This window comes from Poecilia formosa, unplaced genomic scaffold, assembly GCF_000485575.1.
Source record: "Poecilia formosa unplaced genomic scaffold, Poecilia_formosa-5.1.2 Scaffold655, whole genome shotgun sequence".
NCBI classification, from domain to species: Eukaryota; Metazoa; Chordata; class Actinopteri; order Cyprinodontiformes; family Poeciliidae; genus Poecilia; species Poecilia formosa.
In genome coordinates this window covers 28,897-56,482 of record NW_006800594.1, presented here as the reverse complement: position 1 = coordinate 56,482, position 27,586 = coordinate 28,897, and the positions used below count along the sequence as shown (strand labels likewise).

At 37.1% G+C, this 27,586-nt stretch overlaps 1 protein-coding gene and 1 long non-coding RNA gene across 4 annotated transcripts in view; one reads left to right on the top strand and one right to left on the bottom strand.

The window, feature by feature from the left end:
- The window catches only part of fxr1 (FMR1 autosomal homolog 1), a 14,389-nt gene extending 7,424 nt beyond the window's left edge, over positions 1 to 6,965 (bottom strand). For both annotated transcript variants that reach the window (XM_016666069.1, XM_016666070.1), the window contains exons 1-11: positions 6,774 to 6,965; positions 5,381 to 5,433; positions 5,195 to 5,288; positions 3,645 to 3,716; positions 3,316 to 3,464; positions 2,909 to 3,002; positions 2,086 to 2,202; positions 1,837 to 2,007; positions 1,202 to 1,280; positions 876 to 985; positions 648 to 734 (exon numbers count right to left, since the gene is read on the bottom strand). In XM_016666069.1, the coding sequence (XP_016521555.1) occupies positions 648 to 734; positions 876 to 985; positions 1,202 to 1,280; positions 1,837 to 2,007; positions 2,086 to 2,202; positions 2,909 to 3,002; positions 3,316 to 3,464; positions 3,645 to 3,716; positions 5,195 to 5,288; positions 5,381 to 5,433; positions 6,774 to 6,824 (1,077 nt within the window). In that variant the 5' untranslated portion in view covers positions 6,825 to 6,965. The remainder of the gene's footprint in view (positions 1 to 647; positions 735 to 875; positions 986 to 1,201; positions 1,281 to 1,836; positions 2,008 to 2,085; positions 2,203 to 2,908; positions 3,003 to 3,315; positions 3,465 to 3,644; positions 3,717 to 5,194; positions 5,289 to 5,380; positions 5,434 to 6,773) is intronic.
- A 3,051-nt stretch (positions 6,966 to 10,016) lies between these two features.
- LOC107834540 (uncharacterized) lies at positions 10,017 to 22,866 on the top strand. Of its 2 annotated transcripts, XR_001660332.1 has the most exons (4): positions 10,017 to 10,326; positions 19,026 to 19,112; positions 19,993 to 20,100; positions 22,430 to 22,866. It is a non-coding gene; the product is annotated as an uncharacterized LOC107834540 (long non-coding RNA). The 2 variants fall into 2 exon arrangements; XR_001660331.1 differs by lacking the exon at positions 10,017 to 10,326 and having other exon boundaries at positions 17,384 to 19,112.
- The last annotated feature ends 4,720 nt before the right edge of the window (positions 22,867 to 27,586 follow it).

Here is a 27,586-nt window from a genome sequence, read left to right as displayed (position 1 = left end):
CTCAAAATACTTGAGATTTGGGCAACTATTGCTAATTTTAGTTAGCAATTAATCGATTATTCTGATGAGTTATCAATTAATTTGGAAAACTGGCAGATTCTGCAGATTTTTTATACAATATTAAAAATACATTTGCAGATGCAAATAAACAAATAGTTCAATTTAATTTTAAATAAGAAAATAAACATTTTATTGCCTAAAATGCAACAACACAAAGTTAGTGAACTTTCCAAAATATATAATTTTTTTGCACAATCCTGGCTTAATTTCTGCTCTGGATGTGTTGTTCTCATCAGCTGGCCTTTTCTCCAGTCTGTACATTTCAGTTAATGATTAATCGATTCCTGAATTAGTTTTAATAATCGATCGATCCGTTCAGTACCCGGAGAACCCAGACATGCAGGAGGAGAACATGCAAACACCATCAAGAAAAGCCCCCAGGCTGGGATTTGACCCCACGACCTTCTCGTTGCTAGGCAACAGCATCCAGCTAAGGTTGTAATGATAAACACTCATGCTCTGGTTGATGGCGTTCTGGTGCAGCTCTTCTCCACTAGACCTCAGTTAGCAGAACAAACCGAATGTTAAGCCAGTGCAGATCAGTCGGGTTGCTCACCCAGAAGGAGTGGAAACAAAAGATGGCTTACATTCAGGTAGGAGATGTGATACTCTAGCAGGACCTGGACGTTGCCGATACTCTCCTTAGTACCGACAAACGTAAAGGGGACCATTCCCTGTGTCAACAAAACACAAACACCAAACACACACGTTAGTACGAACTGAGAGTGTGTGTGTAGTCCGAGTCCATCTGTGTTTTAAATAATGCTGAGGAAGACGCTGGGCTGAAGGAAGTGATGTGGGAGTAGCATTCTTACTTCCTGTCTGGGCTGCTTGTTGTCGTTGTCTCCTTCTATTCGGACCCTGACCACACCAGACTTATCCACGATCTCCTGGATCACCTTCCCGTTCTTACCAATCACTTTGCCTGCAGACAGGAACAGACGGAAAGCTTGGAACTTTAAAAAAAATCAGGGAGGAAATATATTTACAGAGATAAAAATGAACAAATGTCAAAACAAAACAAAAACTGCAGAGTCTGACACTTTGCAGCTTGAGAAAGAAAACTACAATTACAACTTTTACTCAGAGATATTTTGTGCCTAATTGGCTTGAAGTTTAAACCAAACTAAACTCTGCATACCAACAAGATTCCTGGGCACCTGGACTGAATCCTCCACAAACTCCAAGAAGCTTCTGGCCTTCTTCACAGCTTCCTCCGTCTAAAGAACAACACAAACATCATCCGGATTAAAAACCACAACTAATTTTTAAAAAGTCTAAGAATATCTTACAAATCAGATAAACTCTATTGGTCAGAACTAAGAGGCAGGTATTTACATATTTCATTAAAAGATTTTTATCTACCGTTTATGAAGAATAAAACCTTAAAACTATTTTAATATAAACAACATAAACAACCACAAACAAAGGCAAGTAAAATACTGGAGAAATGATGGTGATAAACTTCCATGTTGTTGTTTTGAGACCATTTAATAATCAATAAACTTTAAATTCTAAGGAACATTCAACGCTGGAAGTGGAAGAGATTTTAAATATCCAAGATAAATAAACAAAACAAATAAACTGAATTCTGAAGTCTGTGGAAATAAAACTGCTGCTCATACAAATGGCTGGTTGAGACCAAAACACCAGCCTGAATTCATCCAGCTTTTGGTAGAAAGAGAGAAAAGACGAGCAACAAATCGTCCAAATGGAAATAACTGAGCTTGACTTATTTTATGATTTATGGCTTCAGGCCTGGTTCCACCACCGTACCTCTCCATAAATCCTGAAGGTCCCGGTCTCCTCGTCCAGCTCGATGGCGGTGACCCCTGGCAGCTTCCTGGCCTGCTGGATGTTGCTGCCATGGCTGCCGATGGCCAGACCCATCAGGTCGGGCCTCACGGTGAACTCCTGCTGGAAGGACGACACCAGCTGCCTGGACGTCTTAAACACAAAACCGGGACATTAACTCACAGCTGATCTGGGAACAACAGACGGCCGGCTCCTTAGTGACCTGCTGACCTCCAGGTGCTTTGTGGCTTCCTGGTTGCGTGACATCAGCAGCAGCTTGGTTCTCAGGCTGCGCAGGTGCATGTCGCTCAGCAGAGACACGCGCTTCACCGTCGACTCATTGGTGGACTGAACACAGAGACAGGAAACGATCACATCCAGAAGAGAACAGCTTCAGGGCGACCAGAGGAGGGCAGACATGACACTCAGCCAAGAGGAAAACTACTTCAACGTTTCTACTCGAGCAAAAAGTAGCCAAAATTACCCAAGGAGGAGTAAAAAGGTATTTGGTAAGAAGTCTACTAAAGAACTGAGCAACTGATCAAATTAATCATTTTATATTTAAAAACGGAACAAATATAAAATTAAGTGGAAATTTCGGTATTTCAAAAACCAAAATGACAATAATTCATATAAGTAACAAAAAATGACAAAATGAAAGTTTCTTTCAATAAAAAACTGCAGTAACCTGATTTGTAGCTTAGCATTTTTTAGTTTTTGATCCAATTATCAATCATTTAATATTCAAAAATTACCTGAATTTTACCAAAATATAAAAGTAATGTGGAAATGTTGGTGTTTTAAAGATCAAAATGAATCAAATAAGAAAATAATTACAAAGAAAATATATTAAAATCAGTTTATTTCAGTAATATTATAAACGTTATAATGTTATAATGACATTTTCCTCCAATAAGAGCAGAGACGCTTCAAAATAAATTACTCAAGGAAAAATAAAAATATTCATTTTTCCAAAAGGTTACCCAGGTAAATGTAGCTGAGCAACAGTAACTAGTTCTGTCCATGTCTGCAGTAAGTAGAGGTCAAAGGTTACCACGATCAGCAGCTCGCTGCTCTCTGGGCAGAACGAAACCCGACAGGCTCCCACTGCTTTCTTGAAATCCTTGTGTGCGTTTTCGTTCTGGCACCTGCAGCACAGGAACAAGACAGACAGTAACTAAGCTGCACCAACCCAGCTTTTCACTGCCGGTACCGATATCTGGGGCGTAGAACCGGCTGATAACAGGAACAGCCAGAGTTACCAAAAACACTAGTAGTAAATACTTCTGATGGTCACTTTTAATGTTATCACAGTACAACCACACAGTGACTCGCTGACATCATACCAAAGAACAGAACCAGACTGAGTAGATCAGGAACTTTGTCACCAATAACATTCGGGTCGATACAGATGTTACCATGGCATCTGTGACGTTAACGTGGATAATCTGTGGTACGCACGCTTCCTGTAGATCCTGGGGAACGGAGACAGAGCACTTGTGAAAGGAGTTCTTGGTAACGGCCTTGTTGGGGTTGACCGGCCGCAAACGCTCGAACGTTACGATCTCGTTGTACGTGGCGTCACAAGCGGCGTACTCGATCACGTAGAACTGGGAACGAAGAACGGAAACACAGGCTAATGAAGGCTGTGGTCAATTTAAAACAAATAAATGAAACATCAATTTAAAACAAATAAATGAAACATTAATGTAAAACAAATAAATGAAACATTAATGTAAAACAAATAAATGAAGGCTGTGGTAAACTTGGAGCAAAGCGAGGAAACTCACATCGCCCTTCATCATGCGGACTTTGGCCAGCCACCATCCACAAGGCTCCTGTTCGTTGGCTCTGGAGAGAATCTGACAACAAACCAGGCATGAGAAGAGCAGCTAGTTACATTTACTCAATTTCCAAACTGATTTGGAAATGTTTTTTCTTTTGCCTGATTTTGTTATTTTTTGTTATTTATATGAATTAGTGTCATTTTCATCCTTAAAATACCAAAATTTCCAGTCAACTTGATATTTTGTTCTGTCTGATGATGTAATTTTTAAATAATAAATGATTGATAACTTGATCAGTAACTCAGGACTTGACTAGACTGTTTACCAAATACTTTTTTAATCTTGAGTAATTTTCTACATAGTTTGTAGTTGAGTAAAAACATGTTGATGCTCTTATTTTGGCTGCTCTGCCCACCTCTGCTTATAAGACGTGTTGGGAGATTTTATTGATTAAACAAATATTTGATTCCTTGGGCTTCCGTAGCTCAGACTGACTCTGAAGCCCACGTTCACCGTGGCGTCAAACTTCACTAAAAACACAACGTCAACACGCCCACGGCGGCCATCTTGGTTTTGCAGCTTCTATTTGAATTCAGGTCAACTTTACGACAGAATATTAGCACCAGGTTAAGATTTTATTCTTTAATTATGAGAATACACTGCAAAAACACAAAATCTTACCAAATACTTTTGATTTAATTTCTAATGCAAATAGTTTTGTTCACTTCAAAAATAAGACAAAACTAACTTACAATAACTTTTCACCAAGATAGAGAAGCTTGTTTTCAGTAAATTCCTTAATAGTGGTACTAACTCTACTTGCACTAGCAGATTAATTCACTTATAGCAACACATTTTTCCCCATAGGTGAAATAATTTGGAACAAATACTTTTTATAAATATTAAGGACTTATTTAGTTAAAACAAGCTCATATCTATTGTTTAAAAGTTACTTGTGAATTAGTTTTCTCTTATTTCAAATGTAGTAAGATATTTGCACCAGAAACCAGACAAAATGACTTGGTAAAATGTTGTAGTTTTGCAGTGTAAAGTTGTAATATTAGGAGAATAAAGTCAGGAATCAGGAATGTTGAGAATCTTGTGATGTTATAACAGATGAATATAAATACTTAATTTTTAGCACATTAGCATCAAATTATCATCATCAGCAGGACTTTACATCCCAACCCAACCCTTTACAAAAACAATAGAAACTGGACCAACAGATCCTGATCAATTAGAAGCTTTTTACTCATTAAAGTGACACTTTTTCTAGTAAAATTTTATCTTTATTCTGCTAATATTACGACTGTATTCCTGTAATTAAAGAATTGTCGCAGCCTGTCCCTAATAATAGGTACTACAACTCACAGAAAGGATGACGGAAATGAAAGCCATTTTTTAAAAATATCTTCTGTCATTTGTCATTTCTTTTTTAGAAAAGAAAAAGAAAAGCTGATCAAGAAGCAGACATTTTATTTTTAATCCATGTCGCCCAGCTTTAGTAGTAATTCAGGAGAAAAGGGAGCATGAAGAGGAAAACATGGCCTCACCTCCACCTCTTCTCCTTCTCCGATCTCCTTCTTGACATCAGCAGGTGGCGGCAGCCTGACGTCGCTGAAGGGCACCTGGCGTTCTGGCTGCCAGCTGAGACACAACCGTCACACTTTACTACAAACACAACTAATCTGGTTTCTATGTTTCCTTGTTTTACGTAATAAAGAAGGAGACTTGCTTACTTGTTCTCAAAGGCAATGGTGAGAGAGTCATCGTGGATATCCTTGACAAAGCCCTGCAGGACAAAAACAGCGGAATAAAAGCAGCTTTTATAGCAAATTCCTGAAACCAAATAACTCACGACTATTTTAGTCACCGATTATTCTAACAATAATTAAGGCTTAAGTGGATAAATGAAAAATCTGGCGATTAATTGTACGATTAACAGCCAGATTTTTCATTTAACCACTTAAGTGTTTAATATAGAATATTAGAAATATATTAAAAGATGCAAATGAACAAAAAATTAAATAAGAAAATATTTAATTCCCTAAAGTGATTCAACCTAAAGAATCCAACAATTTAAAACTTTGAAGAAAATAATAAAATCATTTATTGATATTTTGAATATTTAAGTTTCAAATAGCAGTTTAATTCATTTTGGTGTTCATACGCAGAAAAGCTTAAAGTACCTTCAAAGTTTGCTTCAAGGACACACTACAATAACTTATGCAGGTCATGTGACCATTTTCAGCAGAAACCCAACCCAAATTATTACATCAACACCATTTCCTTAATGGTTACATATTCAGATAACTACAAGTTAATGAGTCTGAAAACGTTTCTAGTTGAGTGGGTTACAGTGGAAAAAGCCTTGAGGAAAGTATGAATCAGACTGATCCAAGGCATGAAAGTGAAAGAAGAAACAAAAGGGAGGAAAAGGAAAGGAGAGCTAAAAAACATGAGGGTATCACTTTGGGTTGGAGGTCCAGAAATAGCTTGGAAGTGTGCGGTATCAGCGACCCTGTGCTGGCATGCCAGCTGGTCGGGAGTGACAGGGAACAGCTGGCTCACACATGCACATAGTAAAGATAGCTGGGACGTGATCAAGTATCAAATAATAGACGGTGACAGAAGTTGCTAGTCTGTTCAAAAACTACCTGGCAGCTTGATTTTTAATTGAAAACCCAAAAATAAAAAACGTATTCAAGTCCTAACGCTCATATAAACACAGAAAAGGGGGATGAATGTTACCTGGATACCGTGTTTACTCAACATCTTCAGACGTCAACAGTTTGGCAACTAGCAAGTGAGCTAGCTTTTAGCTAAGGAAGCCAACGCTCAGAGTAAAACTAGACTGGGGGACATAGCTTTTATTTGTTTAATAATCAAAACATCACGAAACAGACAATATTACTCCCTCATAGTGTTTAACAAATGTCGTCAAAAAGTAATCAGACGTGCTAGCATCGTTAGCTTAGCTTGCTAATTTGTGCTAGCTTTGCGCTTGCTGTCTAATGATGGATCCAGAACCGGTCCGAACATCCACCCGCTGAACCTGATGTTTCAGCAGAACATGCAGTACTTGATAATGACATGTTAAGTTTCCAGACGTGTTGTTTAGCCGGGATTTACCTTGTAATAAGCGCCGTTGGAGCCACGGACCTCCACCGCCAGTTCTTCCATATTGGACACGCAAAGGAAGCCGGGACGACAGGTGCTCCTTAACGCATCGGGGGTGAGGTTAAAAGCGGATGAGTTTCTGTTCTTCTGCTTTTTGTGTTTACTTTTTACCCTCGGAGTTCAATAATCACTTCTACATCGCTGTGAAATTATAGTCTGTGCTAAGTAGCAAAAGGAATATATGCGCATGCTCAAATTTAAACCAAAAATAATAAACTGCGCACACGATGAAAACTGCAATTACTCTTTCCTTTTTTTAACTTAATTTATTTCTTGTTACCAAAAAAAATAAAGATTATGCTTTTTATTTATACACCTCATAAAGTAAAATTAATCAAATGAAGTTTACAGGGGTGCTCAAAGTGTGGCCTGGGGGCCGTTTGCAGCCGCTGAGTGGACTTGTGCAGTCCTCCCACTGCAGTTTAAGATTGATAGAAGTTAGCTCTGCCAACACATGTGGAAATTTTTTCATTTTAATTACATTAAAATTATTACAGTGGAATTTGTGTACCGTTCTTTCCTACCATTTTCAACCAAAAATCAAAAAATGTTGATGAAGCAGATGAATATCCTGCCATTCTTGAAATGAGCATCAGAAAATTTAAACTTATTAATAACAGTACAAGCAAAATTAATATAGATTAGAATGGAAATTTACTTTATTGCCCCAAAACGAGGAAATTATGTAGCAAGTTAAAGGTAGAAAAATGCATATTCACAGGTAGCCGGAAAAAAACAAATGTCTCTGCCACATCTTTTTAATAAATAATATTGTGCACACGGTATTGGTTTCAGAATATTTTTACCTGCACTTTACACATGCCAGACCTATAGGGGGCAGTGTAGCACAAAACTGAAACCTGTCAACCAATCAGAAAATTTCAAAACAACCACAACTTCCTGTTAAGAATCAAACATGGCGCCAGGAGGTTCATTTGTTTGGACAAATAGATAGCTTGATCTACTTTTAAATAACATATTAAAATATAAAGTTATTAAAACACAAGATGATGTTGGTTAGGAATCATAATTTGACAAATACTTCCTTGTCAAAGGAAGTATTTGGATACATTGGCACTTTATTTGTGGCAGACTGTACTGTATCAGACCCTAAAACTCAGTTTTCTCTTGTATACTCATGAACATAAACACAGAGTTTCCTAAAATCTCCACTTAATTTTCATAAATAATCATTTTAATGATATTTAACAGAGGGTCTGTGTGGATAAAAGACCAAAACGCATAAAAATGTATTTGTTTTCCTAGATGCTTCTTTTGCAGTTATGTTTAGTCAGTTTATGTATTTAAAGACATATTAAAACTAGTTTACCTTGTAAATGTCACTGATTCAGCCTTAAAAACTCATTTTTATCTGCAGGGCCTGGAAAGAATTAAACGATTATAGCTTTCAGATAATTTCAGAAATCGTATGCAGTATCTTAACAGTTATATGATGGAGTAATGGTGCCTTAAAAAGAAAATAAAAAAAATGAGAGTAAAGTCATAAAATTACGAGAATAAAGTTATAGTATTAAGAGAAAAAACTTTATTCTCGTACTCTTGTAATTTTGTTATTGTATTCTCATAATTTTATGACTTTAATCACATAATATTAATTTATTCTTGAAATATTATGACTTTATTCTTGCGTGACTTCATTTTCATATGACTTTATTCTAGTAATGTTATATAGTCTTTGTTTATTTTTTCTCAGCATGTCCCTAATGCTCTGTCTTACAGACAAATGAAGGAATTTGTCTGACATTGTGAAAACCAACCAGCTTTATTCTACAGATCTCACGTTCTCTTAGAGAAAACGTGAATTCAGAGCTCTAAATTGCTTCTCCTGGTGATGCTGCTGTAAGAGCCAGTCAGCTCATGGTCATGCTGAGTCGTGACATTTATCGTACAGTGAAGCATTTCTCTCCTGATGAGAGTTAATTCTTCCAGAATGGAAGGTCACTGATGGGAGTACACATGTAAAAACAGCATCCATCCTGAGCAACACAGCAAACCTGGCAACAAATTGATAAATAATATACAGTAATAAAACAATTCAGAGGAATTATAACACTGTTACCTGTCAAGTTATGAGCACTAAAATGTTTCATAATGCTTTTTATGATCAATCAATCAAGTTTATTTGTATTTCACATTTCAGCAACAAGGCAGATCAAAGCACTTTCCATCATAAAAACACAAAAATCAACAACTGAAACTTTATGTTTTGCCGTCAATACACATCAAAATGTTGGTCAATGTTTCATTTATTATCTTTCAAAAGCAGCTCTAACCAGCGAGGTTTCAGTCTACATTTAAAGGAACTCAGTGTTTCTGCTGTTTTGCAGTTTTCTGGGAATTTGTTCCAGAATTGTGGAGCATAGAAGCTGAATGCTGATTGGTTCCTGAACCAGAACCTGAGAGTTCTTGAAGGTTGCTATGGCAACAGCAGCAGGTCTCCAAGCTGTTCAGTGATTTATAAACTACCAACACTATTTTAAAATCTATTCTCTCAGTGGAAGGACTTTAGAACTGAGTGATCTGCTCCAACTTCCTGGTTTTAGCCAGAACTCCAGCAGCAGCGTTTTAGATCAGCTGGTTGATTTTTTTAGTCAGTCCTGTGAAGATGCTGTTGCAGTAATCAATGCGACTAAAGATAAACGCATGGAGGAGTTTCTGTAATGCTGAGACATTAGTCCTTTGATCTGGGGAAATGTTCTTCAGGTGACAGAAGCCTGACTTTGTAACCATCTTTATGTGGCTCTGAAGGTTCAGGTCTGAGTTTATCACTACCCCCAGACACGTTGCTCTAAATGAAGCACATTTTCTAAAAAGCTACATTTTATAACAGTATGTGAATCAAACAGTAGTACTTATAGTATGCTGTTATGTGCGATACTTCATATTTTGTTATCGATCTGATAAATACAGGGACAGTATCGCTGATACCGATACCAATACTTTTTATTACTTTAATTAGATGCATAATCAAACTTCTTACCTTTAGGTGTTTTTGTGGTTTTTCCTTTTAATTATTTAGTTTAAAAAGTTGGACAAAACTTGCAGGTGTCTACAAAATATGTTAATAACATTAACAAGACAAGCAGAAACAGTAGAGCTAATTTCTGCACTTTTTTGTGCAAAAAAAACAACAACAAAAAAACAAAAAAAAACAACTTTAGCAGCTGAGAAAAAATTTAAAACAATTTTTTAGGTAGAATTAAAAACTACAATACAAAAATAAAATTTCAAGAATCTGATACTAAAGTATTGATCTTACCTTGCTGATTGATCAGATATTGATACTGAATTGACATCAATACTTTGGATCGATCCGTTTACTGACTAATTTATTTTTGACATTTTCTTTTTACATTCTTTTAACATCTTTGGCTGAAAGTTAAATTCTTTATACACAGTTCATGAGCGCCCTCCAGTGGTCAGATGATGATATTGGCATGGACGTTGGCTGAGGAGGAAGCAGGAGTACCCAGAGAAAACCCAGGTATGCACAAGGAGAACATGCAAACTTTTAAAAAATGCTTCATATATTTACTTCCACATCTAACAAAAACAAAAAGTAGACACTGAACAGAAAGAAAGGTGTTTTAAATCGGCCGCTTTCACTCACAGGTGCATGAAATCAGAGGTCAAAGGTTGAAAAAAACAAAACTTTTAATGACTTTACATTTTCCAGCAACATTTTCTCCCACAAACCCCAAATCAGTTCAGCTTCTTTATAGTTTATTATTTTTGCATTATTTATTTACATCTTCAGGTTGTGCAGCGGTGAGGAGAGAAGATGTTTGATGAATCTGTTAGAAACAGTGACTGTGACACCTAGTGGCCACCGGTTGGCCTTCTGCAGCTCCAATGTGCATCAGCAGATGATGAATGAATGAACAGAAGCATAAATGTTGCCAGAGTCATGAAGTTCCTACAGTATCTGACAAAACCCAAACAAATTTCCACCATTTATTCTCAAATATTTAACAAAAAAGCAATTTGGGAACTAAACGAGAATTATAAACTCAAGTTAAACCAAGATTATCAAATAAGAATTATTTTGTAATGCAATTACAACAATAAAAATATTTATTGTCAAACTGAAAGCTTACATAAAGCATTATTTGTCATTTAAAAAGTTCTCGTTAAGCTTCTGCTTACTTAAAGCAATAACAAAAATTAAAAACTGAATATTGTTAACATCCAGCAAACACCTGCAGGTCGTAATTACAATGTCTGCTGTTTGATTTACAAAAGGAAACGTATTGGTTAGACAAACCTGCTGTTTTTAAAATGTGATTATTAATACATTGGATTTAGATTTTGCTTATTATTCAGTTTTTTCAGTAAGAAAACATCCGGCTGCGTTTTACTGTTTTAGCAAAGGCTTTTTTATTTTTAAATTAATTTTGAACTTAGACACACATAAGAAAATAAATAAAAGCTGTCAATGACAGATTATAAAAGAAAATATAACAGTTTTCTAATTTCAGTGAAATAAGAATAGAAGTTTGTTTAAAGATGAATGGAAAAAGAAACATTTTAATGTGCCGGCACTTGGGAAGGAGAGGTGAAGATGATGTGCTGTGTGTAGCTGTGTGTGTGTGTGTGTGTGTGTGTGTGTGTGTGTGTGTGTGTGTGTGTGTGTGCTGGGTCTGAAGACATTACCACAGTCTGCCTGATAGTCGCTCCTCACGTCCTGATTTAAACCAGTTTACCAATTCCATTATGCTAAGCCCGAACACTGGTTGGGAAATGATGAACGATTATGTGAAACACATAATCTCCCTGCTGCACCATCACTGCAGTATGACAGCCAAATTTCATTCATCCTATCCAATTTCTTCCTTATTTAAGGAAAGAAAATTACTGGTCCCAGTAATCAGATATGTAGCGCGGCTGTGTGCAGGAGTTAAGCCCACTCCCATTAGGCTTTCTGCTTCGCTCCGGCTCCACTCACATTCACGCACACAGACATAAAAACGACAGATACACATGTTCCACATGTCTGACCCTCCTCACTCCTCACATCGCCTTTCAGCCATTTCAAGGACTATTATTTGGCCTTGATACATTCTCCACAACATCATCTGTTAGCGATGCCAGTTTGAAACACAGTGTGGCTTAAGTGGTTTACAGAGCTGCAGGCGGACGCTTCCTCCCCAATATTCCCCCCAAAATAAGGTGAAATCAGGAGGAAATGAAATTTTTTCCCGCTTTTTGCAACGCATGTGATTATAATTTGTCAAAAAATTCAAAGTAATTGCAGGAAATGATTTGATTCTCCATCATATGTGGCGGTCTGTCATTTTAAACACCAGGCCATTTAATGGTAACACACTCCGGCTCCTAGAGAGAGGCAGAGTTGAGAATATGACTGTTCGTTCTCTCTCCAATCAGAAATGCATTATAGGTGTAATTGAAAATTAGCAGTACATCTTTTCCTTCTTTTTAAGGGGTAATTTGTCAAGCCTCATTGTTGCGGGGCGACACCTCCAGCCAGGCCCGCTGCACCGGGGGCTTTTTGCCTGGCCGGGCCCCGCGGCGCTCTCTCTGCTTTGTCGCTAATTGTGGCCTCCTCTCTCCGCTGAATTGTGATTCACCTAAAAGAGCTTGTTGGCTCGATGCAGAGGAGCTGCCGGTGACGCTCTCACCATTATCAAAGATACTCTTGATCTTTTCAAAAGCAGGAAATAGATTTTTTTTCTCCCCAAGCCCCCCTGTTCAATCACACATGGAGGGTGGAAAAAAAAAGTAATTTGCAATGCGTCCATTAGTTCTTCATTAAAGCAAGATTAAATTGCACCTCAAATCACATCTGCCTTTTCTAGAGTAAAGGGTGACAGTTTTAGGGCCAAAACTAATTACTAGTGCCAATGAATGAGAGAGGAAAACAGGGCTGTTTTTACATGAGATAGTGTGGCCTGTCATTATATTCAGACTAATTTCACTCTGCCTGCTCTCTTAATGAGACCAGAGCGTCCTCACATCTCTCCCCCTCTCTTTCTCTCTATCTGCCTGCTCTCCAAATGTATAATTTCGATAGCACTTGGAGTTTGCATTAATTAATTTTTCTGCGAGACCTGCTACAAGTGCCAAATCTGTGATGTTCTGAATTATCATTAGGAGAGAAAAGAGGCAGACGGAAAGACAGCGAGCGGTGCAGACAGAGCGACAGTTAGCGAACCAGTAGGGGAAAGGAAAACTTAGATAAATATTAACTTTACATCAGCTCTGGCTCTTCCTCATGCTCACTTTTTATCTCCTAAAAGTGATTAAAAACTGTTAAATAGCTTAAAATGAGCCTAAAAGCTCGTTTTTAGAGTTTATGGATCTAAAAAAATCTAAAACTAAATATTGAAGATATTATAAGTTAACTTTGCCAGGAAGGTTTTGGAGTTGGAAGTGAGCTTTGTCTGATGAGGAGATGAAATGTTGTCCCAAGATAAGCTCGGTGTAATGATCTGCTTCATAGAAAAATTATATAAAGAAAACTTAATCTAATATTTAACATGAGCTGCCATTTATCTTCCTTTCTATGCATTGTGAAACCTGAGAACAGATGTCCTCAGAGTCCAGTAGATTCGGTTCGATTAGAGACCAAAGTTGCAGAATTTGTTATATTTTCAGTTTGCTGAGTAAAACCCTTTTATAAACCTGTTCCCCTCCTCGCCTGTGGGGGCGCTGCACCAAGAACCACTGAAGGAAACGACATGAAAACCTCTGAAGACACTGAGCGCATTTTTAAGGACGAAAATGACAATAATTCATATAAATAACAAAATACAACGAAATCAGGCAAAATATTTTTTTTCCAAATCAGTTTCTTTCAATAAAAACTTATGAAACTTTAACAGAAACTGCAGGTGAGTTTTTAATTAAAACGTTTGTTTTTCATTCAGTGGGTGGAAAGTCCAGAAATGTTACTTAAGAGTAGAGATACTTCATAATAAAATTACTCAAGTAAAACTCAACACACCCAAGTCAGTGTGCAAACATTTCCTATCTGTTTTTAATGTGCAGACCTTTATTTTGTCGCCTCCGTCCCGCTCCGTGCTGAGCGCAGTCAGACCCACAAACAGGATTTATCATGTTGGAGCCCCGCAGCCTGACATGCTCACGGCAGATCCTCCGATTTACAGACAGAAGTGCAGAGTACCAACTTAACACGGCGCGTTTGTTAGCAGAGTTGAGATGTTGGCATCTTTAAATGAGTCAACAATGTAGTGAGGCTTTCCCTGTGCTGCCTGTAAATCTCTTAATGCGTGTTTACAGCTGATTAGCCGTCTCAAGAAGATTTTTTTACATACAGAGCATTTTCTTCTTGCCAGGTATCAAACCTCCTTTCCTTGCAGAAAAAAATATGCACTAGCACTAATTTTTTAATATTTTTTTAAGCAGAGGAATCACCCTCTGGTTTCTGCTGAAGTGAGATTTGGATGCAGAAACGGCGCCGGTTCCAGAAATTCAACCCTCAAACCATCCAGGCCGGGCTTATCCTAAGCTTGTTAGCATGTGCGATGCAGGCTCCGATAGGCGCTTCTGCATTAACTCTGATCTCCCTCTGCACCGCACCCAGGGAAAAATTAACCCACGGAACTTTTACTTATTTATTTATATGTATTTTTTGCAATATGCTGGGCAGGACGGTATGATAACACGTAATTATAAATGTTTATAATCTACTTAGGGGGAAACCAGGGTTCAAAATGTTTCTAAATCAGGATTTTCTGTCCCATCATCAACATGCAGCAATGAAATTTGCAGAGTGGATCAGAAATGGGGAGAGCAAATATTAAGACTGGTAATTAAAATACAGCCTGTGTAATGATTTATAACAGCAAAGAAATGCTTAATGTCTTTACTGCTGCACTAAAAATCAACTTCTAAGTTATTAATAGATCCAAATAAAACGTATTTAAATAAAAAGTATTACTATTTCTGACAGAAAAATAAAACTAACCTAAGGGTATTTCCTTAAGACATAATTATAATGTTTACTATTATTATTACATGTAACTGCATCATCACTGCCTGTTTCTGTTTTACTGTTATAAATCTACAATTGTTTTTTCTTTTTCTCTAAAGTTTTTTCCTGGAAACATTTGCAGTAGCAAAAATAATATTTTTTGAGTCCTGCTGGTGTTTATTTGTGATTAAAGATTCGAATCAAACATTTAATCAGTTTCACCAGGCGGGTCTGGTTTCCGAATCATGTGGGGAAGATTTTCAGAACCAGGAAATGAGAAGGGAATATTTTTAGATTTAAATCAAACTTTTTGCTTCTGGCAAATTTAATGGGTCACAAGATTCATTACATTAAAAAGGCAGGATATGTTTAAAGTGATTTTTTCTGTTTTTCAGTTTAACCTACTTGATAATAAACAATTTTTGATGAAATCTGTAAATCCTTTAAGATCCAAAACATTAAAAATAAGCTTCAGAGTGTTTCATTATTAAAATAAAAACACACAATTTCCAAATTTTTGGGGTCAACAGTTGATTTCCATTTTAATGGCCACATTTTGACTCGACTTGTCGTCATTTCAAGGGCCACAATTGGCCCCCAGACCACATATTGGACACCCCTCAGTAAAATATGGCTGGTGTAATTCAGATTCATTCATCCTCTTCACATTTGCAGCCAAACTTTGTTGGATAAATTCATATTTACAGCTAATACTTGGTGAGACACCAAACTCTAAGAATCAAACAGGGTGAATGTCATTTCCAGGATTTTTTACTGCAAAGACACAAAATCTCACCAAGTATTTTTGGTCTAGTTTGTGGTGCGAATATCTTAATACGCCTGAGATCAGGCAAAACTGACTTATAGGTCACTTTTCTGCAGGATGTCAGAGCTTGTTTTGAGTAAATAATTACTTAATATTGATGGAAAAAAGTACAAACAGATTTTCCCTGTTATCAGTGAAATAAGCTGCCAGTGAACTTGAACTTTATCATCAATATTAAGGCATTATTGACCTAAACAAGCTCCTGCATCTTGTTTACTTGTAAGTTGTTTTTAATTAATTCAGGTGTGCTAAGATATTTGCAGCAGAAAATCAAACTCGGTAAGATTTTGTGTTTTTGCCGAGTTAAAGAGCATCAACCCCAGTTCAGTTTCCAGTGCAGATATCTTAGTACACTTAAAATAAGACAAAACTAGCTTCCAGTACATTTGCACCAAGGTATGGGAGTTTGTTTTCAGTCAGTAATACCTGAAAAGTTTCACTTATTACAGTAGAAAAATATCTTGTCAGTGAAATAATCTGCCAGTGGAACTTGAACTTTATCATCAATATTAAGGAAATATTTACTCAAAATAATCAGTTATAACCTGTAGAAAAGTGACCTGTAAATTAGTTTTCAAGCAACTAGAAACCAGACCAAATGCTCGGCAAGGTTTTGTGTTTTTGCCGTGTAGAAACACATTTTCCAAACAACAAGAAGAGTTTATTTCCACATAACGCAGATATAAACCAATAATCCTCATTCCTGCAGCTGAAGTTTCCCTTTGACCTGCTCCATGAGCGTCTCAGTGGAAATACTATAAGACTGGCACCAATTAGAGGCGATGCATCGCCAACATATCCTGATTATTAGACGCAGCTCGTCTTATTTTGATAAACAGTAATTTGGTGTCAGTGAGGACAGGAAGAGGAGAAAGGGACTGTCTGTCTGTCACTTCATCCCTCTGCTGGGTTAAGACTCTTCTTGCTCCCCCTCTCTTTCTCAGTGTTGACACATATACATATCACACAGCAGGATTAGCATGACGGCGACTGTAACAAACCTCTGCTTTTGAGGAAAAAAAAAGAAAGAAAGGGGGGAAAGCACCCTATTCTATAGTGGAGGTGCCCAGCCAGAAAATAGCATACTTAGACAACAATGGCGTGGTAAGTACCTTAGCAAAGGATCAGCGCTGGCAGAGTGAAACACATTAGAAAACAATGGCTGCTGGCTGCTGCCTGGCTGGCTGTCAGGAGCCCCAGAGCTGCCATGCTGCCATTTATCAGGGGGAGAAAAGGAGACACACATCATCATCATCTCGCTCTTCATCGCTGTAAACACTGGTGTGAATGACTGGTCTAATCCTGCCTGCACACACACGTAGCTCCCCTCCTGTAGCTCCTGTCCTGTTGATGCTGCGCTGTTGCTGCATGGTTCTGAGGTGATGGTGCTTCGGTGGTGTTTGGTCTTTAGCCTCTTCACTGAAAAACACGACATTTTACCAAGTATTTTCAGTCGAGATTTGAATTAAGACAAAAACTAACGTAGAAGTAACTTTTCAGCTTGTTGCTTTAAGTCAATATTCCTCTAATATTAGTGAAAAAGTTCCAGTTTCATTGGCAAATTATTTCATTTATAACATAATATTTTCTCATGTTGAGTGAAATAATCTGTCAGAGTAAATAGAACTTTATAATCAATATGAAGGAATTATTGACTTAAATCAAGCTGCTACTGCTTGTTGAAAAGTTACTTCTGAGTTAATTTTGTCTTATTTCAAATGTACTAAGATCCCTGCACTACAAACTAGACCAGAAATAATTAATGAGGTTTCGTGTTTTTGCAGTTTTCAGACGTAACCATGATTTGAGCCACAAAAGACTAAAAACCAACTTTGTATTGAATCATGTAGCACAATGTTGAAGAAAAATATGATTATTTTCTGTTTTAGTTTACTTTATTCACTATTTACCGACACAAACTGGATTGAACCAAACAATAAATTCACAGTTTTGACACTTTAAACGAAACAGAAAAACTAAAATGCATCAACATGATCAAAGTTAGGACTTTAAATTTGTCAGAGCTCCTAAATATGCTGCACAAAAAAAAGATTAAGAATCCAAAACAAAAGAAAGAGCAGAATCCTAATGTTAAATAAATGACAATTAATCCTGGTGTTGAATTATGCTGAAATAACTCAGAGGATACCAAGCAATTATTAAACCTCCGTATCATGTGTGCAAAATGACACATTTACATTCCAATATTTTGATAGGATCTAAATCAGGAAGTCAAATATATTCCAGTTTTATTATTGGGCCAATAATGACTAGAGATTGTTTAATGCCAGCTAAAAGAGGAAAAGGGTTTCTGTAAGAAGACGGAGAGCAGGGGGGGCGTTACTAATGATATAAGAGCCAATGTTGGAGCATCTCTTGGAAATCTGGCAGAAATCCTAATGTCGCCCCTGTCCTCTTTTAATGCAAACCAAATGAGCCTGCACTGTAATAAGAAGCTTCCCAGAATTAGTTTCCGTTTGCAGAAAATTGCAAGAAAAAGAAAAAAAGCCCCAGTACCTTTATCTATGAATTTCACTCCAGCATAAGCAAAAAAAAAAAAAAAAAAAGAGGCAGAGACCCTCCTCTGACATTATTTGGATGACGCGCCATCAGTAGCAGCAGCAAGAAATAACATTGTGCAAATTCTATGCATGTTAATGATAAATAGGAATCCACCTGCTCACAGATAAAATGAGTTTAATTTCCCCCGCCCACGCCTGTGTGCCTGCCTGGCCTTTTAGAAATTACTTATGCACAGCTATTATTAAAATAGGGCCAGAGCAAATGAGAAAGAAGCGCTATCTGTGGAGAGTGTGGCTGGGTTTAGACCGCCGCCGCCGCTGCTCCTTCCAGGACTCTCCGCTTCACACAGTCAGCGTTTCTTACACACACACACACACACACACACACAAAGCGCACAGTGAGACGGCAGCGTGTGCAGAGACACCTCGCCCTCTCTCAGCTCCAGTGGCAGCTCTGACCCACTATTTACTAAATTAACCCAAATCCTTTTAGGACTGTAATGGAATTTGCAAGCTTTTTGAAAACATCTATTTCTACGAGTGTCTATCTGTTTGCACATGTACGGCTGAATGTATACAGTGGGAGAACAAACGTGTGTGTTGCTGCATAGGTGTGTGTGTGTGTGTGTGAATGGAGGAACATTCTGCTTTGCTTGTACAATGAGCTTCAGAGGGGCTGAGGATGTAACATCTGAATGCTGAGGACTCTGAATTTATCAGGCACAAAAACCACATATTGATGTATGACCAGAAAAACCAGGCAGGATGTGAGGAGGAGGAGGAAGTTGGAGTTTTGTTTCGATTCTCTTAGAAAATCAACACATTCCTCCTTCCCTTCGCTTTGGCCTTGAACTATTCATCAACGTCTCTTTATTTGCCAGAGGTGAAGGATGTTATAATCTGAACATTCCTTCAACAACATCAAACCCACCAGGAAATCTGACCGGACCAGGCGACGTCTTTGGCAGGTAAAAACAGATTTTATAAAATTAAAAAGTTAAATGCCAGCAAACACTCAGTACAGATTTAAATGTGAAAATAAATGTCAGTCCAAACAGGATTAAAGCTGCAGAACTTTTATAACGTATTTAAAAAATATATTTGTTGAAACTGTCAGTTTAAAAGACAAATTACCAAATCTAGTTAGCGCCCAGTGCTGACCAGAAACAACCAATGAGAGCGAAGAGGCGGGGCTTAGCGCTGCCAATCACTCCTCCTCTTTTGCTCTCTGCTAGACTCCAGATAGCATAGCCTGTTGTGGATGCTAAACTAGTTAGCATAGCCATCGATGATGGTTGTTCCTCTGCCATTATCACATTGAGCAGCGAGTACAAGATTGATTGACAACACTAAGACCCGCCTCCTGGCTCTGATTGGTTGTTTTTGATGAGAAGTCTTCAGACAGTAATAATCGCTCATGGAGGAGATCAAACTTTTCACAGATTATCTCTCCAGTTTGAACAAAGATGGAAAAAAACTTTTATTATTTTTGTTTGGATTCTGTAGGAAAGCCAAAAGTTTTAATTTACTATCTACTGGTGCTGTGTAGACAGGCTTTATATTTTATTTTGGTCACATTTCTCTAATCTGATCAGTTTTCTCTGTTCCCTTTTATGTTGTTTGAACTATTACATAATAGTGTTTGGTACAGAAATGCAAAAAGAGGTAATCGACTTCCAGCTAACCACGGTTTTATTTCTTGCAGTGATTTTGCTGGAATCTGTGAATGGAAAAGTTAAAATGTTTGGTTGCATTGACACCATCCCACAACATCAAAACCTCTTCAAAGTGCCTGCTTAAACTTTATCTTTCTAAATGTTCCCACATTTCTCTTCTTTGATTGCACAGAGCTCTTCAAGGACCATCGCTTAGGGAGCCTCACTAGAATCTAGATGGATTCGCTGAAGGACTTTGTCTGATTGGAGCTTCAGTTTCTTCTATAACTGAAGTAAAAAGGTTTGAAAAACTTGTTTCTTTGGCTGTTTTTGCTCTACATAGCAGCTCATTTCTGTCCACATAACAAACCATTTATCCCACTGAAAACTGCAAAAACTCAGAACCTTACCAAGTATTTTTGGTCCAGCATAAATATCTTAGCACTCTTGAAATAAAATAACTTACAAGTTACTTTTCAGTGAGATATAAAAACTTGTTTTAACCCAATAATTCCTGGCTGATTATTTCACTTCTAACAATCTGTATAATCTGTTCCCAGATTATACGTTAAATAATCCGCTGAAGGTAAAGGTACTTTTTCATCAAGTGAAATAAGAAAAAATAGGACTAGTTGCAAGATTTTATTTTTATTCTTATCTTGGCCAGAAAGTTCACTTGATTCGAAAATCACATGATAAACACTGCAAAAACACAAAATCTTACCAAGTAATTTTAGTCTATTTAGTGCAAATATCTAAAAACAAAACAAAACTAACTCATAAGTAACTTTTCAGTAAGATTTAGGAGTTTCTTTTAAGTCAATAATTCCTTAATATTGATGAAAAAGTTCCACTTTCTGTGGCAGATTATTTCACTTATAACAAGACATTAATAATCTGCCAATGAAAGTTTTATTTTTTTCACCAATACTGAGGAATTATTGACTCAAAACAAGCTCCCATGTCTTGCTGAAAAATACTTATGAGGTAGTTTTGTCTCATTTCAGGTGGACTGAGATATTTGCAATAGAAACTGGACCAAAAATATTTGTTAAGATTTTGTGTTTTTGCAGTGTAAACATCACATCTCTGTTCTCACCGACTCACAGACTGTATTGGCTGCTGCAGTTTCCTGTTTCATGTTACATTACAAAGCTAATAGTAGGAATAAATCCATGTTCAGAGACGCAGTCATGAAACCAGCATGAAATTGTTTTATTACTCTTGGACACTGACTCAGTTTTACCAAATGTTTCTGCTTCAGTGACTCAGTTTGCTGTCCAGACCAAAACAAATCTTCAGACAAATTGAAAATGTTAAAGACTGAATCAGTGCAGAGGCAGGACTCTAATGTGTGCAGCGATATTCCACAGACATGCTGCACTCTGTGCTGGGCTCCTGCTGTGTGTGTGCTCCCTAATGACTGCTCCCTGGGAGTGGAAACGGCCCCCGGGGGACGCTAAGACGCTAATAAATGAGCTTCTCTCAACTTCACACACTCTCAGGGCAGCAATTATGTCAAAACAGTGTTTACATTTCTAACAGTGACAAATATTTCCCTGCGCTGAGCGCGGAGCCTCCTGGTCCTGACGGGGTTTTCTGAAGTTGAAATTACTGTGTCGCTTTGTTGCTATGTCACTGAGTAACATTTCTAAATAATGTACCGGAGTTTACAAATACCATGTTCCTTATCATTAAGCAGTGGGAGCAGTGGAGGAAGTAAAAAAAGAACAAAAACAAAGATATTGTGTTGGTGCAACTGGAGCTAAGATGGGAATGTTACTGGATTTTTATCGTCTATTTCCTTCAGCAAACATTTCCTCTTGTCTTCACTGTTTTAAACAGAAATCAGCTTCTCTGTTTTAGATAGTGCTAACTGTGGAGTTTATCTGTAACTACAGTTGTTTTGTTTATGTATTTTGGATATTTAAAATGTCTTCCAGTGTTAAACGCTCATTAGATTTTAAAGTGTGTTGATCTTTGAGGACGTGTTCTTGCATCATTAAATGGTGTCAAACAACGATATTATCGTTTATCACAATAACTGCAATTTATCGTCCAGAAAAATCTGTTACCATAACAGACCAATGGATGCCTTTCATTTCATGAGGCAAACATGCAAAACCCTTTAGGTTTAAAACCTGATTACTGCAGTAATATAATTATTTCACTGCTCAGCATGTAAAAAGAATCAAAATGTGTTTTCCGTGATTTTTTTGTGACTCCATCACGTCTGAGTCAGCGATTTTGTCCCACGTGACAGAAACTTTGAGCAGCAGAGGTTTATCTGATGACCATAAATTATTTTTGAACGTGTCGTCTCCTCCTGCGCAGGAAAGTTTGATTTCTGCAGCAGCTCAGGGACGAGGGCCCGTTACATGGACAAGGTGAGAGTCTGATTGAATGGCAGCAGAGAAGCATACATCTTTAAATTCCTCATTATCCACTAACACACAGACACCACGGCTGCTCCTATTCCATTACTTACTCCTCCGTATTGTCATGCTCTGAGAATTCAATGTAGTACCTTTTATTGTAGAAAATGAAAAATGTCATTTTCCCCTTCTCCCTGCCTCCCCCTCTCCTAACACTAATTTAAAATGTCTCATCTCCCTCTGCGTGTTCAACAGTCTGATTGCCTCAGTGCCGAAGAAAGAGGCCTAAGAGGAGGAATCCCCTTCTCTTTGTCAGAAGGAGCCCATGTGGGAGCGGAGCGGCGGCTGGAGGAAAGAGTTGATTCATGAATCTGCAGCTTCATCAGAGTCGGTCAAGCAGGAAAACCTGCTGCTGACCTTCCCAACGAGCACAGAGACCCGAACCTTCAAGGTCTGAAGGTTCCTCACCTTCTCCTCACTTCCTCTGTTCTTTCTTTTCTTCCTCCATCACTTCCTTTTTCTGAACTCAGCTTATTCTGAACCAAACCTTCCAGATGAGTAAACGTCCTTCTCGGTCTACAGATGGCCTTGGTGTTAAAGTAAAACCTGGGTGTTCTTCGGTAAAGGTACAGAAAACAGAAATTACTCGTGATTATTTTAGTTATCGATTAATCGAGGTTATTTGTATTGCATATTTCAGCAACATGGCAGCTCAAACATGGCAGCTCAAACATGTCATAAACATATCATGTAGTTGTGAAAATCGAAAACAGACCATCGTTTAAATCATTAATACACATCAAATATGTTGGTCAATGTTTAATTTATTATGGCTCAACATCAACTTTAAACAGGTGAGTTATTAGTCTGGACTTAAAGGAACTCAGTGTTTCAGCAGTTTTTCTGTTTTCTGGCTGTTTGTGGTGCAAAGAAGCTGATTAATCGATTCATTCTGGTGATTAATATACTCCAGTTAATCAATTCCTAAATTAGATGATGATTATTTCAGTAACTGATTAATCACGATTAATCGTTTCAGCCTTGGTTGCAACACAACCTTTACGCTCCTGCTTTAGTGAATTATTGTGGCACCATTCTGGAGCAGCTTTAGGCTCCTCAACGTTTCATTTCAAGCATTTTACAACTTAACTGCTGGCATAACGGAGCAACTAACTGTAATTTTTAATTTTAGCATTTTGTAATTACACTGATAAAAGACCCGGAAGCATAAAATGGTCTAAAGCAAATTAGGCCATTTTTTCACATTCATATTAATCCACACACATCAGATCAGATGTTTTTATTGACTGGTAGAGTGAAGAAACTCCAATAATGACAATAATGACATATTCCATTTCATTTTCATTTGGTTTATTAATATGCAACAAGCTGAACACAGAAGCCACTTTGCACCAAGCAGGTGAATACATATCTGTTCTTTGGTGACAAAAACCTCTAATTGTGGCTCCAGTAACTACATATAAATATAATCAATAAAATTAAATGATTATATTAAATGATCAGAGATTAATGGCCTGAATCTTCCTCCTGGACCTGAACTGTTCAATCAGGAGGATGAATCCACGTTCTGCTGCCACGCTGGACACTGGGATTACAAGCACCCCTTCAGCCAAACTTTTGAAATCAGGGAACATTTCTCCCATTTAAGTGCTCAATACTCAACAGAATAAGGGATTTTCTGATCAATTAGCTCACAGGCATCTAGTCGAGATCAGAGATGATTTTTTTTGTCACCAGTAAGAAAAATCGGACAAAGACAAAAAATGTTTGGCTAACACGACATATACATATAAATCAACTAAATATAGATAATGATATGTGAGATAATAAACTCAAATGATACTGGCTGAACTTAAGATGGACTTTAACGAGTAAAGAACCTGGTTAAAATTTTTATGTACGGTGGACCCCATGGAGGGACGACAGCTAAAGTCCAAATACATGAAAACATCCTGAAAAGCTCTTAGAACTGACTATCTTATTATTTCAAAACACCAAATATAACATAATATACTTTCATACACAGAGTGGAAACCATTTTTGCTGTACCACAGAAGCTAACATCCACCATCTTCCTTCCGCTGGGTTCAGCCAATCAGTGCCAAAGACAATAATTGGTGCTTCTGGATTGGCTGATTTGCAAATGGCAGCCAATAGCATGTCAAGTATCATTGCACAAAGGTATTTCAGTTTTCCAAACTGCATTATTTTAGAAATGCTCTACAGAGAAATTTGTGAATTTTCCATGAATAATTTGGAGTTATGCTTTACAGAAAAATACACACACATCTACACACATATATATATTTTTTCTTTTTTAATGTTTTTCCATAATATTGCTTTCTCCTGTGTGTGTTGTTGCTTTTGCAGAATTTTCTGTGGAAGCTACGGATAACCTAGAATAACATTTTAATTTTAATAACTTTCATAATGCATTTATATGACTGAATACTTTGAAATATTATTTCCTCTGTCGACAATGTTTTGTTTATCCAAAACAGTTATGAGCATCGGAGGTTATTTATTGGATCTGAATTGGGCCCTAAAACCTCCTACATCTTGAATATATGAAATGATTTTCAAATTAAATATTATTATTTGCAGGATTTAAATATGGCTGAATTTGCAGTGAGAGACACATCAAATATGTCATTGGATTTACGTTCTGACGCATAAAACACATACAGCGTTTTCATTATAATTATAATATGGATCAAAAGACATACAAACACAAGATAAGTGGATCCGTCTTTGATGCGCACCGGCCTGCAAAGCGGTCCTGTTTTGAAACCTGGGACTGCGGTGTTCCACTGCCCTCCAGTGGACACCTGCGGAACTGCAGCGCTGAACACCGAGACGGGAGATGTAGAAAATATTTCCACTAAGTTTAAAACAAGAAATATCACAATAAATAAATGAAAATAAATTTGATAAATTTTAAAATCACAATAGCAAACCTTAATTTTGATTAATTATTCCTTGTAGAAGTTAGTCTCTTCACCACACCAGGACGCAGTAGACTGATAGATTATCAATTAAAAAATGTAATCATTCCAGTAATCTAATATGAAAATATATCCAAATAATTACAAAGGCTAGCTACACATTTTTTATATTATGTATATTTAAGGAATTTATTTTTTGTTAATTTTGATGATTTTATCAGGTCATTAGAAAGATTGAATATTACATTATTATACCTGGGATTCTGCAATTTTTTCAATCCAAAGAGCAATTTTTGGTTATTAAACGGTTTCTGAAGCAGGTGTTAGTACTTTTAATAGTGTGATCAGGTGCCATGTTCTGCTGGAAACTGAAATCAGACTACAGCTGCAGTTCAGGGGAATAACGACAGAATGTGTTGAATTTCCAGCCTATGGTTTCTGCACATTTTCTGACTACATGTTTTCCTTCCACTCAACTTCCCATATTATAAAACGCTTGAATGCAGCAACCTTTTGAGGCTTGACGTCCTTGTGGGGGGTATTAATGCGCCGCTGTCTTCTTTATGATTGTGTAGGCCATAACAGGACCATAACATTTAATATTTCTGTGGTACAAATATAATATTTTCATTTTCTGAGACATAATTTTGGGTTTTCATTGGCTACAAGTGATGATCTTTAAAAAGCTTGAAATATGCAAAACTTTCTTTAAAATGAGTGAACATTTCAGCTGAATTAACAATTTTCAGTGGCATTTAAAATCACTGAGCTGAACCTTTATGTTTCATTTCTATTTTTATTTAATGTCAGGATCTTGTAACACGTTTAGTACAGAAGCAGTGAACTGAGCTGGGGAGTAACTGGTTACATTTACTATAGTAACTTTTTTTAAAATGTACTTTTATCAGTATTTTTACCACACTGCATTTATTACTTTTACTTTGAGTAAAAGTAAAAGTTATTACTTTTACTTTGAGTAATTTTATTATTAAGTATTTCTTCTCTTAAAATGTCTGGATTTTCTTCCCACTGAATGAAAAACAAACATGTTTTAACCAAAGACTCACCACTCAGACACACAGCTGCAGTTTCTGTTAAAGTTTCATCAGTTTTTATTGAAACTGATTTAGAAAAACTTTCTTTTGCCTGATTATTTTTTGCTACTTATATGAATTATTGTCATTTTGTTCTTTAAAATACCAACATTTTGAAATATTAAATGAACGATAATTTGACCAGTCAGTCAGTACCTTAGTAAACTTTTTACCAAATATTTTTTACTTGAGTAATTTCTTGGTCGGCTGCTTCTTATTTTTACTTGAGTAAAACTCAAGTAAAAATCTTCCTGCTCATCTCTGGCAGGGAAGATGTTGAGGTTTATTGCATCACACCAGGCTGAGAGCATTTTCGTTTCTGTTCAAACTTTTCCATTTTAATATAAAAAGATAAAAGCAAGACCAACTTCTACAGTTTTTAATGGACAAAATAACAATTTAACCTGTTATTTTTGCACAAACGACAGTAGGATATTTAGCACACAATAATCCCTGTTTCTGTTCGTTTTACTGAGCACCAAAACGTAAATCCAGTGACTCTTTACTGGTCTAATGAGTCAGACATGAGGAGCACTTAAGCAAGGCCTGCAGGAAGTATTTCATACCAACAGATTAAGACGTCAGGCTTCAGAGACGGGAAGTAACGGATCAGGAATCTGTGTGTGCAATATTAAATGAAGAGGCTTCTCGGACCGTATATTAGTGCTTAATCTGCCGCCTAACAAGATAGAGCGAGACACGTGGCGCCTGCAGAGCATCACTGATGATGGGACCGGTAATGATGGAGGAGGAGAGCCAGAGGCTGGCAGCTAAGCCCAAAGTAGCTTACTGTGGCAACGCATGGCTGGTTGCACCGCACCGATGTGTGTGTCCAGTTATTAAATCAAATACGTGACACCAAGTAGCTTAAAGCTCCAATAAGCCAAGAGGATGGTCGCCCGCGTCCAGGTCCGAGCAGAGAGGGCAGAAAACTGAACTAAAGCAGAGGTAGCACTACCTCAACTTATTTTTACTCAAGTAAAAGTAAAAACTAGCAAGAAATTATTCATATGAGAGTTAAAAGGTATTTGGTAAAAAATTTACTGACGTACTGAGTGGCTGATCAAATAATCAATCATTTAATATTTAAAAAGTACAAAATCAGACGGACCAAAATATGAAGTTAAGAGGAAATTTTGGTATTGTAAGAACCAAAATGACAATAATTCATACAAGTAACAAAAAAATAACAAAACCAGGCAAAAGAAAATGTTTCCACATCAGCTTCAATAAAAATCTTTAGCAGAAACATCAGGTGTGAGTCTGTCTGGTGAATTTCTGGCTCAAACATGTTTGTTTTTCATTCAGTGGGTAGAAAATCCAGAAATTTTACTGAAGAGCAGATACTTCAT